A 20,813-nucleotide genomic window follows, 5' to 3' on the forward strand; every position below is an offset into this window, starting at 1 on the left:
GTGGAGCGGCGAAGCGCGTTTGAAGAAATTGCAGAAAGCGAATTCCGGCGTCGCTTTCGTTTCTCGAAGCAAATAGTGCGTTGGTTGTACAGCGATATCGACTCCATCATCGGGTGCCAACGAGCCCCTGGAATGTTGTTGCTGCCTCTTGAAAAGTGCGCCACTGTTCCCGTCGTTTCTTTCGCCTTTTTTTTTCTCGCTGTGCGCGACACCACCTAGGGACGACGCAGAGGAACTAATAGTTACAAATTGTAGTAGTCACACCTACTATTTGTAAACGTGTTTAAGCTTGAGAAAAAAAAAACATTTCTTTAGAGAAAGATTTCATTCATTGGAAGACGAGAAACATTTCGTTTTGTAGTATACTGTCTGCAAGAGACGACAAACGAGAGAAGTAAACTTCCGGGGAGTTCACCGCTTGCCGAATGGCTGCTCTCTCCGCCCCGTTCTCGCAAATTTTGCATACTGCAACTTTGTGACGCTGCAGCAACTGAACAGAACGCGTATCGGAGATCACATTCGCTCAGCTAGGCAGATGTCTACGCAAGGCAACTGTTTTCCACTAATTAGCCGGTTAAATTGTCACCCTCTTGCGCGTGACGTCATTACTTCCGCTTTCTACTTGCGACTTTCCAGGAATTTCGCCGAAGTCGTGCTCACGTGGGGGGTCTCTCAAGTCTACGATTCTGTGCTATGGTGTGCAGCAATTCTAATTATTCCAGGCACTACAATAACTCGACTAGGAACTAAATTTATGCTCCGATATATATATAACGAAACCCATGAATTTGGTACTGTACAATTTTTTACAAGTATTTTTTTCTATTTATTTTGAATTTCGTCCCCGGTCGTCTCGGGAGGTGAGCCGCAAGTGCTGCGCCAGAAACACGAGTGTCACTCGATGCTCGTGCCACTAAGAAGAATGGTCACAAGTTTCGCCAGAAAGGCGGAGCACTGATGGCGATAGCAGCGAGACAACTACACGAAGCAAGGTTCTTAGCTTTATCGGTGTCGCGTCACTCGGGCAAGCATTAACAGATCTCACTCGATGAACACAAAGCTTGCAGTCACAACGCGAGCAAGCGCTTCGCACTGTCACGGAAACTTGAGGTTATGCGACCGCCAACACTAGACGCTCGGGAACAAAATGCGCGTGAAGGTACGAACTATTTCGGCTCGCCCTTTGCGTTTTCCGCGGAGAGGTTACCTCCAAGATGCGGCGCGTGGCCCGCGCACGGACGCACGCGAGGAGGAGACGCGCGTGCTTGAACACGTTAACACGCGTTCGCTCCCTCCCCATCAGAAGGAATCGTCAACTCTCGCGCTCCTCCTGGAGCTGCCGCGTCCGCAAGTTGCTTACCGACGCGACAAATAGCGTAGCGGTGTTTCCTGCCTACCGCGTCCCGGCGCGCGCGCTTCGACGGCGGTTTTGACCTCAAACTTTTCACGCAGAAGGACGCTTGAAGTACGTTTTGCCTCGGCCGACATTTTGTTTTTTGTTAGGTTTACTAGCCATACAGGCTTCAAGTACATGCTTGAAATGGCGGAAAGCTTCCGTTAAATCGGATCTAGGTTGAGAAATTACTTCGTTAAATCGCAAAAAACACACACGGTTTTCAATGCAAGATCGCGAAATTAAAATAATTCGTTAAATCGGGGTTTGACTGTACTTGGATTTGGCACACATACGACCTTCACATACTATCCACAAATGTACCTACCTCCACCAAGTTATTGACTGACCCATCAGCAGCAATGCCAAACCCAGGACCATAAAAAAATGCACAGCAGCATTGGCACAAAAAGAGTACGACTGACTTAGGTGACTCCACAGGCTCTGAACTCTACTGAAACAAAAGCAAGCTCTCATAGGGGATACCACAATCTCACGTACTACTTTGCAATGCACATGTCCATCCTTATCTGCTACAGTATTCTGCCCCTTGTGGCCTCCAAAACACATGTACGACTATTCAGAGTCTGTGAGGCACACTAAACCTTGTGCCAAATTTGTGCGGATAGCGCAGCAGATTGTGCATTCAGTTCCCAAATGCACATTGCCCCACAGACACAAATTCGGATCTTAGAGGCAGTGGTGGGCAGTTCTTATTTCTGTGTCTTCCAAAAAGGCGAAGGAAAGATGACGCAATGGCCCAATGGCACTGTGATGACATCTCTCATCATCATAATAGAAAGAACGAATGAAAACAGAACAGAGTTTCGAGCTTTTAACTGTCTTCAAACAAAATAATAAAAATTATGTTCCACCTCTTGTTAAATAACATGGCAGCTGCATTGCACCGCGAGTCAATCATGGCTTCTGTTTATGCTAATGGGCTGTGCCTGAAGACAGTCAGACAACCAAGATAAAACAAATCAGTCAGATTTATTTACGATTCTCTTACTCCACACTATCGCACATTATATAAACAAAAAGACATAAGCTCAGAGTAATCATAAACGTCACATGAAATACAAGTCTAAATTATCACAACATACAATTTCAAAAAAAAAAAAAAAAAAAAAAAAAAAAAAAAGAAAGGAAAAGAAATCAAGTGCCCCAACTATGTGAAAACATCCTCATAAGGGGGCTAGGTAACACTAAGTGTTTGGGCGGTGTAGGATTAAGGAAACGCAGGCTAATTTTCTTTCTATCCATGTTCTCCTTGTCACGTTCAACATACAGCTAACTGTGCTGTTGTGCATGTGTTTCAGCATGTTTTAAGGCTAAGTGTGCTGCACCACGAGCCATCTACACGCCCGGGTATCACAAAGGCAAGCACCACGTCTGAATGAGTAAACGTTTTTCCTCGTTTTTCGGGTGCAAACACAGCCCAAACACCAGGATGAGAACAAAAATAAAAGCACCCAAACAGGAGTCAAAATGCCTTTCCTACAGACCCCCCCCACAGAAAGAAAAATGTGATTAATGTTAGAAATCACCTAGATGTGCACACCTCCAAGCACACTGTTCAGAAGAAAGGTAGACGCAAGTGATGACAATGTCTGCTGTTACACGAGGAAAAGAAAACGCCAGTGGGCGAACAAATATTGACCCTCTCAACACGTCCTAATTACAAATTCATTCAACAAGCAACACGTGAAACAGCAAGAGTGGCAAGCTAGCGCTAAAGCGTAACATCATAGCAAACCTGCCGCTGCACGGAGCAAGAAGCGAAAGAATGTTGTTGCCAACATCCTACTGTCTACTAGCAAGTATGATAGGGAAACTAGGGAACCCATATTTCACACTGCATCATAGCCAGAGGCAAATAAAAGCCCCTCTGTGTGTGGGTGGCCCACTCTTGAAACCAAGCATTCTCACATTTTCCTTGTGCAGGCACACATACAAAAAAAAAAAAAAAAAAAACCACCTCGAGATAGGGGAAAAAAACAACAAGAAAACAAGTAGACCTGAAATGAAGGCGGGCTCAAGAATTTGAAAGACCCATGCTTTTTTTCTTCTGCCTTCGCTTTCTGCTTTTCTGTTGTTGCTCGTGAGCAGCACGACCCGAGTTGCGCTAGGCAGCTAGGAGTTTAGTCAGGCGGCCGCTTCTCGGAGTGCTTCTTGGTGAACTCCTCAGCGTTTTTCAGGAACTTCTTTCTGTCTTTGCTGTACTCTTCGGCAAGGTCGGCACGCAGCGGGTGCTCTGGCTCTGGGTCATTGACTAGTGCAATCAGGGCTTGGATCACTGCACAGAAGAAAAAAGACCGCACGACACTTAATTCAACTGCAATGTGCCAAAACTGCCAAGATACACCAGGTGTCTCGTTCCAATGAAGAGCAGACCAGAACAGCTCTCCCCCCTTCATTTGTATCCACCACTGAAACACACATTTGAGGAGGCAGATCTTCTCTGAAAAACCCCTGCTTAATATACATTTTTATTTATTTGTTCGTTTTTTATTCCCATAGTCCCAAAACATTTTCTTGTGCTTTGGTTTCAAGAGCAAGAAAATAATGCAGATCCCACGCAGTGTGGGAATTGAAGCATTGTGCAGGCAGCTAGCTAGCTATTCAGCAGTGTTAGCGGTTCTGCAAATCGTTACCAGATGGACCAACATCTTTTTGAAGATCAAGCGACTATGAGTGCATGACATGAGTTGCAGGCATGTGTGTCATTACAACAGCAAAATTATGTTAGTATGACAGTGATGACATGACCAATCTTTTTGAAGCAATTGATTAATGGGCTTTAATGGCACAAGGGCCAGTTCTGGCCAAACAGTGCCAAACGCAAGGTGTAATGTGTAAACTACGGTAAATAATGTAACATGCCTGTAAAAGGGCCTAAAATGAGTCGCTGCAAATTGCTTAGAATATAAATATACTAAAATAGAGGCAATGATTATGTGTGCTATGATCATGAAATCCTTACAATGAAGGATGACCAAAGGCAAGCTTATAGTCCGATGTTATCGGCGCGCTGGCGAGTGCCGTTTGCGGTCAGTCACGCTTTGCGGTTGTGCTGCGCCAGACAAGATGCCATTCCCTTTATATTTAAACGCGCGCCGTCGGCTGCTATCTACGGAGCATGTGCAGAACGTTCGCCAAGACGCGTGCCATCCGCAAAAGCCGTCTGCAGAGTTGTGTTGGCGCCTTTTTCTTAGCGTGCAATGCATTGTGGTGCGAGAGTTCCGCTGACTGCGACGCGCGAATGGCTCAGGAGCCTATCGGCGCCGGGCGCGTCGGAAGCCGCCGGTTACGTTGGCTGCGCCAGTGCGCCCGACTATAAAGGGGTCGTTTTTGCCGACGTGACGTAGCGTGCGCGCACGCGGGCGTTACGTCGGACTATAAACGGCCCTTATGAAAGATGTCTAGGTGACAGAAGCAGTTGTACCTCAACAGAGCCCTTGTAAGCAAGAGCGGGGAGGCATGTACATGCTCTACAAGTACGCTTCCATTGCAGCTACAATCTTCAAGGGGAGGTCGTACTACAAATAACCTTAGTAACAAAGTGCTTTTAAGGCGCCAGTTTCTGATGAAAAGTTTAACACAGTTTTAAAATTAAAAAAGTGGTACATTGACGTGAAAAAATGCGGGGTGGAGAAGTATCCCTATTGCAAAACCCAGTATTCAGTGTCTAGTGCCATGCCGGATTATGGGTCCAGGGTCGCGCACAGGATGCTGGGGCGCTGGGCAGGTGCGGCATAGTGGGAGGCACTGGGTACGCTGGGAGGCGCTGTAAAAAGGAGCTATAGCGTGCGAGATAAGCAGTGCCTGGCCACCGAATACAGGAAGCAATGTGAGAGCGTTTTAGTGCAATATAAAAAAGTGAAGAAAAAAAGTAAAGAAAAAAAAAAACCGTTGCCACCAGGATTCGATGCTCGGACCTACAGATCCCAAGCCTGGTACTTATGCCACATCAAGACCCAGATACAGTTTTAGTTTTGCAGACGTGTCTCACACAGACATGGTAGACGCACAATCGCTCCGCAGCTAAAGCTTACGCCTGTATCAGACAGAAAAAGTTGTACGTACTCAATAGTACGCTTAGAAGTGCCACAACACATTTTATTTTGCGATTGGTATATAAATTCCGAAAAAAGTCCTAAATGAACAGCCAACCTGGGACGCTGTACAGCCTGTTGCTGCCGATTTTGAGTCGTTTCTTGTTTTTTGCGCAAGGGACATGCAACATTTTCTTCGTTCAATGATCCGCTTCAATCGACACATTAGTCTAGTCGCATATCTATGTCAGAGAAGCATAGGTTGAGTAATGATAGGTTGCGCATTTGCGTAATGATTGCACCCGTGAATTTTGTCGTCAAAATTCGATTTTTTTTCTTTCCCATGTAGTGATTGCACCCTGAACTTGTCGCAGCAATATGTCGTGTGCCAAGTCTAGCTAATGATGATCTCACTTACCATCTGTCGAATGCTACGCAAATAACTTTTGAAGGCCTACCAAGCGGTCTGTACGAACCCAACATTCTTAAGCAGATGCCCCATTTCATTCCTTTCATCACTTTCCGTGCTTCCAAGAAAAAAAAAAAAAAAATCTACAACCAAATTTGCCTTGGCTTTATTATTTGTAGGCTTCATAATGGTTTTAGTCAACAACAACAACATAAGGGTGCCTTTCGATTCTTCTCGTCTGCACTTGTGGGCACGCAACAAATCGCAAGCGGCAACGATAGTGGCCACGTTTACACTGATACATTAGAAGTGTACCCTATTCGTATGCCGACGCTTGTAACACAGATAAAATATTCGCGCACTCTCAGCAGAAATGTGCCGTATTAAGAGAGCAGTGAAGACAAATGCCGCAGTTTCCGCAGCATGCCCGCCATGTGTTTCTATGTCACTGGCAGCTAAGCGCACCCATCTCTGTTTCTGTCCCCTTAAAGTCAACATAGCTAGGTTATTATCGCATACTTGCCAATATTTATGATATTATTCATTACTGATATGGAAGAAACTGTTTCAATGAACATAATGTACTCGTGAGAAGAAAAATAATGGTGTTCGGCACATTCAGCTTGCTTGGCCGGCCGCCATTTTTGTTTTGGTGTCCCGCACTGACAGCGGCAGCTGCCTGCGCATTGACCCGCTGTCGTCCCACAGCAAATGCGGGATGAAAAAAATTTTTTTTTTCGTGGGAAACTTAACCCGCGTACTGATCGCAGCCCTAAATTTGCGTCAATTTTTTTAAAAGTGTGATCATTATGAGAGTAAATACGGTAATGCAAGTGAGGAAAAGCTCACAGAAAGCGTTTATTTGCATTGCAGTTAACACTCAGCCGATGTCTGTTTCACTAGCACTGTCTCCCAAAAGCGCCTTGTCGGAGATACCTTCCCACAGAGAGTAGTCTTCAGTGCTGTCAAGTTCGTTTGAGATGCCACACTTCTTAAAAGAGCGACTGACGAGCTCGTCAGGAATGCTGGCCCATGCATCCACGATCCAGCTACAGAGCATTGCTGGAGAGGCCCATTCCAGCCATTACTTCCAGGTATCCCGACGAAGTCGGGATACCTGGAAATAAATGGTAGCAGCACTTGATCCGGTCTTTAAAAGGCTTGTTAATGCAAATGTCAAATGGCTGCAACGGGCATGTCATCCCTCCATGAATGACGGAGTTCAGTGCGAGATTAGCGCAGTAGTTTCTTCAAGGAATCTGCCAGGTGACAGCAAGAAGTGCCCAACACAAGTAGTGATGGGAGCTCCAGCAGTGCTTCAGGTCGCTGACACCAGACAGACTTGATCCAATCAGGCACCAGTGCTTCATCCAGCGACCCTTTGTCTCGGTATCCCACAATATTTTTCACGAACTTCTCATTTTTCGGCAGTGTCTTTCACTTGAACACTTCGTAGGGTGGAAGCTTGCAATCATCCGGCATGCAGGATAACATCATGACGGCCCATATCTTCTCATTGCCAGTCGACCTTACGCAAACTTGTTTGGAGCCTTTCTCTTGCCCTGTGAGCGCCGACAGCATGTAAAGGTACACAGGCGTCTATCGGCATTGCTGATCTGGGGAGGTGTTCTGTAAGAGTCTACCTAGTGGACATGTCCGTTTCATCTGCTGCTGAAGTGCTGATTGGTTGTGGCTCCTCACTCCTATGAACGCGCAGCCCAGCCCAGCCAATCAGAACTTCAACAGCAGACAAAATGGACATGTCCATTAGGTGGAGCCTTACACATGCCTCCCCTGGTCTAGATGAAAGTAAACATTCTTCCAAAGCTTTATCACTTGCCATTGAAAAGCCACAAGCTGTTTTTTGTAGCTTTCAGGGAGTTACCGATATTGACGTCTGCCGACGTAACGTGGACTATGTGCATCTAGACTCCAGCGACTACGTGAGGGTGAGGAAGCTGATGAATAAAGTTCTTAAATTTTGATAATTCCGGGGATGTATATAGGCATGATTGTGACTACTTTATCAAACAGCACCGCTTGGACAGCAATTGCCTTAAGGGGGTTCGGAGTTGCATTTTCCGGTAGGCAACACCTCTTTCGACTGTTATAGCTACACCACCAGATTACACGACAGCATTGTCGCGATCTTTCCGGAAAATGGCGTATAGCCGAGGAAGCTTGTGTATGTAGATTTAAGGTGCATCTTTTGAAGACACATCACCTTTCGATTAAACTTATGTAGGAGTTCGTTAATGTCATCAATGTTCTCGAAGACCACTGAAGTTTAATTTTAATATTTCAGTATCCATGTTAAGAGAGAAGTTCGTGCTGTATGTCAAAGACAATAAGGTTAACATCACTTAGATTCCAGGGCCCTTGGCCCCATAATGTGAGGTTTTTCTTTCTTGCCATGATCTTGATACTCATAACGGTCCTTTGGCGCTGGACGTCCGCTCTTGTGTGCGCTGTGTTCGTCATCAAGGCTTCACCTGAATATACAAAGCCTTGGAGCCTAACAACCCGGAGGTCAATGGGTCCCTGCTTCGGGGACAGCGAAGCTGTGCTTGCTGCTGCTGCCGAGGGGGCTAGTGGCACGGCCACGGCCACACTCCGTGTGGACTGGGCAGATGCCAAAGTCTGCTGTGGCGTTGCCCATTACACGCCACACCAGCATACCCTGCTGTATGAATAAATGAAACACGCTTCTGTGCTTCTTCGAAGGAAATGTTCTTTTTTACTGCTATAGTTATGTTGTCCTTTTCTTTTTTCCACGTAGGCCATGATTGCGAATGTGAGTATTGCGAGCTCAGACAGTGGAGCATAGCACTACAGTTGTCAGATTTGTGTTCATGGTTGCTACATTTTGCGCATGCCAGTCGGCCTCGACAACTTTGTGAGCGATGGCCGAACCTTTGGCACTTGGAACACCTACGTGGATTTGGGATATATGGTCGTACTCAGATTTTGGTGTATCCCGTATCGAGGGTCTCTGGGGGAATACTGGAACCAAATGTAATGATTAGATGCTTGGTGGGAGTTTCCATGTTGTCTCATTTAATCTTTATTCTTTGTTCTTGGGTGACATTCTGTTCTTTCCAGCTGCCTAGGAGCTCTTCCTCAGTCAATTTCAAGAGATCAGTGTGGGCTCTGTGACTTGTACATCACCAAATGATACGAGTTTTGAAATATTTCCGTACTGAAAGCTTGCCGTGAACCTCAAGCAAGAGGTTGCCGCTAGCCATTCTTGCGACTTTGTAGCTGGGACCAAATGTGTTGGTGAGAAACTTAGTGACGACAGATGGTGAAATGGTTCGAACAGACCTTTTGGTGATTTCGCTATACAGTTAAACCTCGATATAACGAACTTGAGTACAGTAGAACCCCGCTGTTACGTTCCTCATTGCTGCGTTTTCCCGGCTGCTACGTCGTTTTCATCCGATCCCGGCATAGCTTCCATAGGATCCAATGTATAAGGAACCCCGCTCTTACGTAGTAGCTGTGAAAACGTTCCCGCATGATGCATCGCAACCTGAACCCGCCTGGGCTAAAGTAGGCAACGCGCTCCAACCACCATTTTGGCTTCTGACGAGTTTTGACCGGGCTTGGCTGGGCTTGGCTATGGAACTGGCTGCAAGAAGCAGCACGCCAGTTCGAGAGGCCGCCACTAGGTGGCCATTCGTGAAAAATGCTCTCACTATCATCACTGTGATTACGGTCGTCGCATGGTTTGTTGGACGGGTCGACTCATGGAGGAAGGAAACTCGGGAGAGGCCCTGACGTCACTCTTTGTGAAGCTATAGCTAAAGGGAAGCCGGAAGTTGGCGTTGCTCATGGCGTTGCTCCGCCTATCGGGCCAGCTGTCCTCTCGTTTACATTTCGCGCAAAACCACGCCGCGCTGCGCGCAACCGGGCTGCTCGGACGCGCGCGTGCACAGCAATACTAAACAATCGTTATCACGTTAGCATGATTACGCCAAAGAGGGCAAAATTTCCCGCGGATATTCCTTCGTCAGTTGCCATTGCCATGGCGACGACGAGGAGCACAAGCCGCATGATGCCGGGGAGTTGCCAAATCCTAGCTTTGGAAAAGCCGTCGCAGCTCTGGACCTCCGCAGGTACGTCGCACCTCACAGCCACGCTGACAGCAATGCGGCCTTCCAGGCTATTGAGAAACATGGTGTGATTTCTAGCGAGCGAAAGAAATGGCAAGCCACCATTCTAGACTTTTTAAAGTTCTAAGCACACTCTGTGGAAATAAATTGTCTATAGTTGAAGCTGCACTTTTTTCATTCATTTTCGGAGCTTCCCTCACTGTTGCGTTTGTTGCAGTGAAAAACGTATGAACGAGGTTCCACAGTATAACGAAATCCTAGGTATAACAAAATATTTAACTTTTCATAACTTCTTGCCAATAGAACTCCATGTATTTAGAACTTCAATATAATGAAGTGTGTTTGTATGCGATTTCATTGCCACCGCAAAGGAATTCAGAGACAATAAATGGAAACTTCCGTGAACGCCGATGGTCAAATGATTCAATTACAAACGGCTGCTTGCTCTCAAAGCGACAAGAGCGACCCCCGAAGTGGAGCCGCCTCATGTTCCGTATAAAGTCCAAGTGCAATAAGATCCCATCAGGCCCCGTGCACTGTGCGCTTTAGGTGTGCCTGAAAGTGTGTGAGGGTGAGACAAAAAAGATGGTGGCTTCACGACTGCCGCCTTCCCGCACAAGCAAAGGCAAAGAGGGGGAGGGGAGCGATTCGCGGTAACGCTATCAAGTGCGCACGAGGGGGCCGGGGGGTAATTTGGCATGCATCTTGATCTCTGGCGCATCTTGGGTGTGATTGATCAACGCTATAAGTAAGCACAGCTGTGTGCATATGCAGCCACACACCCTGCTTTAGAGGTAATTTGCTGCGTGTGAGAGTGGGCGTGCATGGCACTTTGTAAGCTGTCTTCCCGCGCGTTTAGTACTGGAGGTTGCATAATCTCAAGTTTTGATTACCCGTTGGAGTGAGACGCACACAAAGCATTCGCCCCCTGCTGCCGGCACTTTTCCTGATAGCATCATCCCAGCGCAGGCAATGCTATCAGCCAGGGGAGCGGAGTGCACATGAAAGCGTGCGGAGTGCACATGAAGGCTTTACTTAATTCATGCTGCTGATGTGAAGATATCGAGGTACGTGGCACGAAACAATATCATTCGTCACAGACTCCTACATTTATCAAAATGACTTGTTTCCTCATTCAAATTTGCTTTTTTTTATTGCCCGATAATTCGAAAAATTCTGCGGCCCCTTTCCGTGTAAGAAACATAGATCGGGAACAGTATTTATTTGCATAAAAGGTTGAATTTCAATACAACTAAATTTCTATAAATTGAAGCAAATTGCAGATTTTACTGACTTCGATATACAGTCAACGACTGAATTTTCGGACGCCCAAATTTTCAGACATGCCTGATATTTCAGACGTCTTCGCGGCACCGCCACGAGCCCCATAGAATCAATGTATAAGGACATCTGAAGTTTCGGACGCTCGAACACCCCGCCATCCAATTTTCCTGACTTTTTGACGGACGGAAGGTCTTTTGGCTCCTCGCGCAGCGCCCTTGCGAAGGAAATCCACTTGCAGCCGAAGCATATCACCGCTTTGAACCACAACTAGCCGAATCTAGCCGTCACACACCGATTTGGTCTGGCCACGCTGGCTATGTTCATCGCCGCACTTCCGCCTCTGGCAGAGTTTCCGGAGCGGCGCCATTTTGTTTGTTTGTTTGCGCAGGCCACGTTTTGGCTAGCGTGGTGTGTGGTTGTGCTGTTGTGTCAAGTGTGCTCTGCGACGCTAGGCCTAGGTGCTTCGACGCTCGTCAGCGAACTCCACTGTTCGCAACTTGAGGATTTCGCTCGCCTTCGTTGGCGCCCACTCCGTCTTCGTCGTCCTCGCCGATGGCATCGAAGCGCGGAAAGCAGTACCGTCGGACGACGTGATCAACGACGTCCGCTCTGCTGGGGTTTCCATACCCACGGAAATAACTTTTGAACAGTTTGTTGACGCTGACAACGAGCTCGACTTCCGCGCAGAACTGACTGACGAGGAAATAGTCCGTCAGGTTGTGGGGGATTCAGATGACTCCGATGTTGAAAATGAGGAGCCAATGCCTGCGCCGCCTACAGCGCCGAGTTGATGCGAGCACTGTTGACTCTCATCGGTGTACAGCGCTGACATGACCCTTGCTCAGATCGAGGCGAATATGATCGCATGCAACCGGAACGCCGTCAAAAAAACAATCAACAAGTTCTTCAAGCCACTGCAGCAATAACACCGGCTGCCCGACGGTGCACATGTGCATAACAAACCGGCAGTCGGCTGCATACAGTTTTTGATCGCCTCTTTTTATAGCCACTTCACTGATGCTGTGGCAGGGTTTCGGAAGCCTGTTACTTCGCCCTTTACCTCTAGATCTGAGAAAAAAAGAAAAAGGGTGCGTTTTTTTGCATGCATTCATTTTTTTCGGACTGCCTGAATTTTCGGACGTTTTTACGTTCCCTAGAGGGTCCGAAAAATCGGTCGTTGACTGTATTGAGGCTTAACTGTGTAGGACATGATAGCGGGGAAAGTTTGCTTTTTGTTGAACAAGAAGTTCAAAGCTTGCTTGCTGCGTCCTTTCCTGAAAAGAGGACAATCAGGTAGTTTGGGGAATGAAGCTCATGCCATAAAATCTTACTTAATTTTAGCTGCGATGCTAGCCACCCACTTGCCTTGATGGCAGCCGCTAAAGAATAAACGGTGTTGTACGAACATTCAGTTAGGGAAAGCAAACAATCTGAGATTTAACTGTACTTACATCAAAACATGGGACCTTCTAAAGATTGTGAGCAGTGCCCTCTTAATACAAATACTGTAATAACTAAAGCAAGGTTTATGAACACAGCACCTCTACCTGAAGTTGGCTGCTTCTGTGATTTGAACTACCAGTCTTAGCACAAGATGGGCTACAATGTACTTCTATTAGAGCTTTAAGTAGGGGTGAGCAGGTATTCGGCTTTTGAATTCGAATTCAATAATAACTGATTGAATAATCTGATCCGACTTTCATATTTACGAATAACGTAAATACGAAAGTATGACTAATATCAAGAACGCTGCCAATATTGTGCCAAGGTTAGGGTAGCTTCCGCTTCGTCTGCTTGTTCCCAGTCATGCGGTCACACGCGCAGGTACTGAAACTATGCCATTTTCTACCGTGTTCCAGCGCGTGATCATGCTCTGCGATCCGCTTTTTCTGCCTCGGTATTTGTGTAGCATTGAATTATACCGCTAGTCATGTGTCCTTATGCACAGCGCGCAAAATCGTGTGCTGCACGAAACAAAACAGCTTGCGCGCAACGCTGCTAGCGGAATTGCTCATCACCGGGACAAAAAGAAAAAATAAAGGAGCGAGAAAAAATAAAGCGAAGGCGGGGGCCCGTGACATATGTGTCATGCGATCCTCGAGGTCCGGCATGAGAGAACGCAGGGAAGGAATTTCGCTTGCGAACGGTAGACGGGGCGAGTGGAGAGGGAGTGTCGCTATGCAGTGGAGCCAATCTGCTGAAATCATGGGCTCACGGCACTGAAATATTTCTATCTCAGCTATTAGTGAGCAGATATAAAATATTTCTGCGGCGGAACGCTCCCTAGAGGATGCGTAACAACTCCAGCATACAACCAAAATCTGCTATGGGGCCTGGTGCGGGGCTCATTAATGCACACTGCTCTAACAAGTCCTGCTTCTAAGTGGCATCTTCTTCACTATCATATTCATGCAAATCCTGCATGCCTGAAGCAATTTGCTACGGCACTTCCCGTCAGTTGCCTCCAGGCACCAGCAATGAGGTGAATAGAACTAACAATGTCCACCTTGTATTCTTTCTCCTGACTCATGCATACCAGAATCTTCTGCAGGAGACTCTTGCGGAAGCGGGCTTTGAAGGCTTGTATAGCTCCTTGATCCATGGGCTCTTAAAGTGCTGTGGTATTAGCTGGTACGACCTCTAACTGAATTGACTTCAGTCCTGTTACGGTTCCATGTCCAGGGCCGTTGTCAACAAGGAAAAGAACTTTCCTTTTCTGACGCAAAAATCGTGCACCATCAATGAGAAGCCACTTGCTAAAGAGAGCCTGCGTCATCCACACTTTTGTGTTTGACTCGTAAATGATGGGCAAGGTTGCTATTCCCTTAAAACAGGGATTTTCTTCTACTTTCTTATCACCAGCAATTTCAGTTTGTTGCTGCCTGACATGCTGGTGCCTACGAGAACAGTTACCTTCTCTTTGCCAAGTTTGCCACCCATGCATCGCTCACCTTTAAGAGTGAGAGATTTCGGTGGCAGGAGCCTAAAAAATAGCGCCTTTTCATCCACACTGTAGATGACATTGGTCATGAAGTGACTTAAGATCTCCGGAAGCCGCCGTGCCCACCCGCCATGGCATGTAAAAATGGCGCGGTAAACGAGGCCATTTCTCTCTTTGGACCTTGTCAACCAGCCCTCGCTGCACAAGATATCTTTTACTCCGAGCTGAAGAACAAATTCTTCTGCCTTGGCATGTCCACTGATGGGGATGTTTTGGCTCCGGGCTCTGCTCAACCACAACACCAGGCACTTTTCTTGCTCTTCATGGTCACAGAGACATAGGCTGTTCCTTTGACACTCGAATCGCGAATTTTGGAAGGCATTGCGTAACTTCTTTGTTATGCAGACTACTTGTCAAGCTGCTTTTCGGAACCTTGCGTTTCGTTGCAAGTGCCGACTTTGTGTAACACCGACTTTCGAAGTCGACTCTTTTTCTAAAGTAAGCACACGGTGTACGCGCTTCTATGCCCCCATTGAAACAGTGGAGGCTAGGCCTCGTAACTTCACCGATGTTCACCGGTCACCGAAGTGAGAAGACGCCAACGTGGCAATGAAGCAGAGAATAGGGCCACCCAGGCATGATCGAGACTTGTGAAGATAGGGCTAGGCCTTGTAACTTCGCAGACTTGCACTGGCCAAACCAAAATGATGATGAAGGAAACCGACCACTTGGAGGCGGTTGTTCCATTTAAGCGGCAATTCCGTTTAAGCACGCGAGGAGGAAAGTGCAGAAGGAGCAGAGGAGAGACTACTTGCACATGCGCCAAGTTACCGGCGGCTAAGTCTCATCTGCGCTTCCGAAGGGGAGCCAGGATCGCATGAGGTGGGGAGGGCTACGTTCGTCCACGGTGTCAGCTGCTGTGATCAGCCCAGTACCAGTATGTGTGACGGGAATCACTGCTCCTGCAAGGGGCAATGGCGAGCGGCTATGGGTAAGGCTTTATGCGATGCTCCTTTGGGTGTTGTCGCTGCTGACACTGGTAGCACGATTTCGCCACAACGACGGGTCGCTCTTGCTGTTGGTGGAACCGAAGCGAGCAAAGAAAACCGTACCGCACGCAAGACGGGCTTTGCGGTGATGATGGCTACGATATGATGTCAAAGTAACGCGCGTCTGCGTGGAAACAAAGCGCAGCATGAGCTGCATGGCAACTGCTGTGAATCACACCCATGCACTGCCTCTCGTTATCTTCCGATTAGTGGAGCAGTCACGCCACATTTCACTCTGTTTGCAATGTGCCACACGAGACAGATTGTCTGCACCAGCTACACTGCTCACAGCATTCTCTTCCAAATATAAAGTGTGCCCTATAATCATAACAAAATATTGACACGCGAAATAAAAACACTATAGAGCTGCGCTCAAATTTCACATTAGGGAGTATTGTAATCGTCAGTACCCTGTGATCCTTTCATGCTTCCACTCCATACATTCGTGATGTTATGGTGATGCAGCCCATTCGGTATGACGCCCGCTTTTTTGAGACAAGCAATTTTGATGGCTGAGAAGCTGGATAAGTCTGCTGCGGCTTGGTGGCTTGACGTTGAGTAGGCGATTCACGGATGGCAGGGCCAGCGGAAGGCCTTCTTTAAATGTGAGGCCGTTCGGAAGGGCTCTGTGGACCTTGTTGTAGCCTGGCACGACCTCCCAAACGAAATGGTTGAGCGGTCTTCAAATGAGTAATCAATCTAAAACAAGCTCGAAAGCACGAAATATGACTTGATTCTCAGGCTATCACTTTCAGACATAGTTTCGCTTCCGTGAGAGACTGCCTGTCTTGGCATTGAACCCTTCGAAATATACGGTTGAGAATGCTCTTGGCGAAGGTAGCGAGCTGGGCACTGTGCCAGAAACACTGTCACGAATGCATTCGGTACCAAGTCAGGCGAAATTTCACGATAGTAATTGCCACAGAATACTGCCCAAAGAAAGCTCTACCTCTTCCTCAGACGACGATAAGTGAAGAGCACTCTTTTCTAAATTGTGCTTTCTTGGATAAACATACCGTATGTTTTTTCGTGCACGTCACGTTACAGTGTAGTAAGTACGCAAGCTATGAAGTGGTATGAGCCTTTGATTAGAAGATGAAGCACAGGAACATGGGTACAGTAGAAGAGGAGAATGAAATTAGAATAAAGGTAGACAAGATGGACGCCAATTCCACAGGAATGCTTTATGTCTATTGTGTCCTTTAACTAGGAACGCTACATTATTTTGTCGCAGCCAACAATCGACTCCAACATGTGGGTGACATGTTCCTTGAGGAGACCTTCGCAGAGCAGATCATCTTTTCGAGATGCCAAGCTCAAGATGAACCAGTGGTGGAACTACGTCGCGAACTCAGCTCGGCAGAACTCGTGAACCTGGTTTTAGAGAAGGCTTCCATCGACACTGCTGAACTACATCGGAAGGGTGCTGTGAAAATGAACTTGCGTCTGGCGATCTTCGACGAATTAGTTCAATCGATGCGTCGAAAGGACTCTGGATCACTGTCTTCGATGGAAGAGGTCAGCCTCGTTTTGAAAGCTCTTCAGCTACAGGAAGAATAGATTGTGCAACAAAACCAACTAGTAGCATCGATTATAAACTCTCTAAATGCTGAGAAGCCAGTGACTAAACTTGTAGAACCCGATGCATTCAACGGCATGTCTTCAAGTCCAGAAAGTTGGCTTGAATTCTATGAATATGCCGCTGGGAAGAAGAACTGGCACTCTAATGAGGACAAGATTACTTAACATGTGTAGTTAATTAAGAGGTGTTGCACGGAAGTGGTACAATCTGCACATTATTGAAGAAGCTGGCAATTCTTGGAACCAGTGGAAGAAAAAATGCTTGACATTCCGAAGCAACCCAGTACAAAGATAGGGCGCCATGCTTAATTTCAAATTAAAGCAGGGCTCCCTCGTCGAGTATTTGTTTGATAAACGCTGCGTTTTAAAGCTGGCCGAGCCTATGCTTTCTTCTTCTGCCATAGTAGCACTAATAATGCACGGACTGCACGCGGAAGTCCTGAAGCAAGTGCAAGTAGGATCACCTAAATCTATGGACGGGCTCCTGGAGTGCCATCAGGGCATACCATCTACTTCAGAAGAAAATATAACCGCTAACTCAAGCAGTAGCTTCAGACGGACCGGCACGGATTGGTCAAGACGTAATCAGCGAGAATAGAGAGAGAGAGATAGAAACAACTTTACTGGTCCATTATGAAATTAAACGCGTTAAGCGTCTGATGGGGTGGCTCCCTCTTCGCGGGCTCCATATGCTTCCAGGGCCGCCTGGCCCCTGTGGATCAGTCGGAGCTGGTCTTCCAGGGCGGGGCTGGACAGCATGATCTCCCATCGCTCGTAAAGGGTGGGGATAGCAGGGGGGTTAGTTATGGATATAGGTGGGGGGTGGTCTATGGAAAAACTGCACTCTCCTATGACGTGCCGAAGGGTGCCTAATGCATTGCAGTGAGGACATGTGTTCTTATATCTCTCTGGGTATATTTTGTTCTGGAGGCAGGGGTGGTGAAAGGATCCTGCCTGGATTTGCCTGTGTATTGTTTGTTCGGATCTGGTCAAGGAGTGGTGGGGGTGCGGGAATGTCTTCCTGCCGTCCCTGTAATATTTGACTATATCTCTGTAATTTGTGATGGGTTGCCATCCCCTTGCCTCCTCCTCATTGGCCCGAGAATCGACCCTGTCCCCCTACTTTCGGATGCTCAAGAGTTTCAGACGACAAAAAACTAATAAACAAGGGTGATCAGTCTGACCCGATGACCACAATTGAGATTGTTTATTTAACTTGCTCTAGCCTGCTTCATCTTCCTGTCAAAGTGGGAAACAGACATATAATGGCTTTGGTTGACAGCGGTGCTTCTGTGTCTATAATAAATGCCAAGCTAGTAGATGAAAGTCACACAGTGGCAGAGTACTACAGGTGCAAGGTTGCGATGGAAAAGTGACAATTCATAATCAGTAGGCCTCAGTAAACATGGAGTTCCAAGGTCATGAAATAGAGAGTGAAGTACTGGTGATAGAGGGTGTGACGTACGACTTTCTGCTATCCAGACCAGATATAAAGAAACTAAAAATCAATGTATACTGGGACGATGTGGTTCTGGTGGAAGGACTATCAAGGGAAGAGACACAGCAGGGTAGAAAAAATAACCTACAAGTTGTCAAGTGCGCGGAGGATATTGCAACGACCTACCCTGAACTGGTACGCATAGGAAGCTATTCACAAGCGATGAAGTCACACAAGGTGCCTTTCGAACTAACTGACAATACCGTCATCCGAAAATAACCTCATAACATGTCATGTAAAGAATTGCAGGAGATGCTAGACGCCGATATAATCCGACCTTCGGTGTCACCCTTCGCCTCTCCCATAACAATTGCGCCGAAGGAATATGGAACTTTCAGACTGTGCACAGATTACAGGGCTCTCGATCACCAGACAGAACTTATACCATTGCCCATGCCAAAGATAGACAATTATAGATGAGACAGGTGGTAGCCACAATTTTTCACGTATTGACTTGTGCAAAGGTTTCTGGCAGATCGCGCTAACCGAAGAAACAAAAATGTACACTGCTTTTATCACGCCCTTCGATCTGTACGAGTATAACTGGCTTCCTTTCGGCTGGAAAAACTCGCCAGCATGGTTGCAGAAGATTATGAACGAAGTCCTGAAGCCTTTCCTAGGTGTCTTTTGTAACGTGTATATAGACGATATTATCATCTTTTCCAAAACAGAGGCTGAGCATCAGGAACAACTGCCTCGGGTATTAAATGCCTTGAGCTTGGCACGCCTCAAGGTCAATTTTAAGAAAAGTGCATTCTTTCAAAGAAAAGCTGTGTTTCTTGGAAGAGTCGTTGATGGGACTACCAAAAGCACGAAACAAGAGTACGTCGAGAGGATATCCCAACTGGTAAAACCATATGACGTCCACTCATTGCGTGTGTTTTGGGGATTAGCGGGACATTTCAGACCTTTCATAAAGGACTTTGCCATAAAAACAAGATGCCTCGCGCGACTAATGCAGAAAGAAGTTCTATTTGAGTGGGATGATGAATGTGAGAGAGTCTACCGTGATCTGGGGCACAGAATCTCTGCTGACCTTATTCTACGCATACCAGATTTCACTTTACCCTTTAGTGAATACTGATGCCTCACACTACAAAACAGGTGCAGTCTTGTACCAGAAAGGTCCAGAAGTAACCGGCCAAGAAAAGCAACGCGTAGTAGGTTACTACAGCTATACCCTCAAGCCATCTGAAGTTAACTACATCACTACTGAAAAGGAAGCTCTTGCAGTTCAGTACTTCCGTAGGTACCTAGAAGGTGCAAAGTTTACTTTGTTCACCGATCACCAGGTCCTCACTCATCTCTTGAATATGACCCAACCTAAGGGATGCATCGCCAGATGGGTGAACTGCTTGCAGCAGTTCAATTTCGCCATCTCCCACAGACCTGGACCCCTTTTGACTGATGCAGATGCATTGTCTAGACTGATGATACAGGCCAACAAAGAACAATCGAAAGAGATCAATGAAGTAAAATTGTGGGAAGGCACTGAACAATTGATTTTTATAGAAGGTCGCTACCAAGTCCCGCCAACGCTGGTTTCCAAGGTGCTTTATTTGTACCACGACAGCCCAGAATCTGGAGGACACGACGGATTTTGGCGCATATACAACAAGCTAGCCAAGGGATTTACGTGGCCTCACATAAAAGAAAGCCATCAATCAATACGTTTGTTCATGCCACATTTGTCAAGTACACAAAGTGAAATATAAGCAGCCTACAGACGCCATGATAATACCTTGCCACTCGCACGTGCCTTTTGAAGTTATACACCTGGATTTCGCTGAGCTAAATAAGAAACGAGGAGGAGTCCGAAAAACGCAAGCTTTTCTTCTGGCCATAGATGAATGCACCAGGATGGTCGTGGCGCGGGCAGGAAAAGAAGATGCGAATAGTGCCATCGCCCTCCTCGAACGGGATATGTTTAGGACAACCAGGACGCTCGTACGTGACAACAGTCCAGCATTCAAGAGTGAAAAACAAGCAAGATGGGCTCGAGACCACAATATATCAATCAAATTCTGTGCGCCATACCATCCCGCGGCGAATTGGCTTGCAGAACGTGCTATAGTTTCCCTGGTGGATGGAAATGCTCTTTAGAAGCAGCTGTAAGACATCACAATCGCTCCTACACCAATGGCTTGGGATACACCGCACAGTTCACTTCTTCTGGAGAAACCCCTATTCTTCTGGCGGACCGTGAGCTGGGGCTGTTAGAAAATCTCAAGATCATCGAGGAGAGGAAACAAAAATCGCAGGAGGAGAGGTACCGTAAAAGAATGAAAAAAAAATTTAGAAGACACATTGCTCAGATATCCCAGACATTCAAGTCACCGACCTCATTCTAGTTAGGAAAGGAATGAGAATCCAGTGCCAAATTTTATGGTCTTTACTCTGTGACAAAGACAGCCACTCGGAAAGGAATATGGAAGACTGAGTGGTACATTGGTGAACGTGGCTCAGTTGAATGTGCTTCGATTGG

General features: G+C 46.8%; 1 protein-coding gene across 1 annotated transcript in view; it reads right to left on the minus strand.

The window, feature by feature from the left end:
* Positions 1–2,367: 2,367 nt before the first annotated feature.
* Ubc10 (ubiquitin conjugating enzyme 10) overlaps positions 2,368–20,813 on the minus strand; it is a 37,730-nt gene continuing 19,284 nt past the window's right edge. The window contains exon 4 of the mRNA XM_075685597.1: positions 2,368–3,692. Coding sequence (XP_075541712.1) covers positions 3,538–3,692 — 155 coding nt within the window. The 3' untranslated portion in view covers positions 2,368–3,537. The remainder of the gene's footprint in view (positions 3,693–20,813) is intronic.

Source organism: Dermacentor variabilis, chromosome 3 (genome assembly GCF_050947875.1).
Source record: "Dermacentor variabilis isolate Ectoservices chromosome 3, ASM5094787v1, whole genome shotgun sequence".
In the NCBI taxonomy this organism is placed as follows: domain Eukaryota; kingdom Metazoa; phylum Arthropoda; class Arachnida; order Ixodida; family Ixodidae; genus Dermacentor; species Dermacentor variabilis.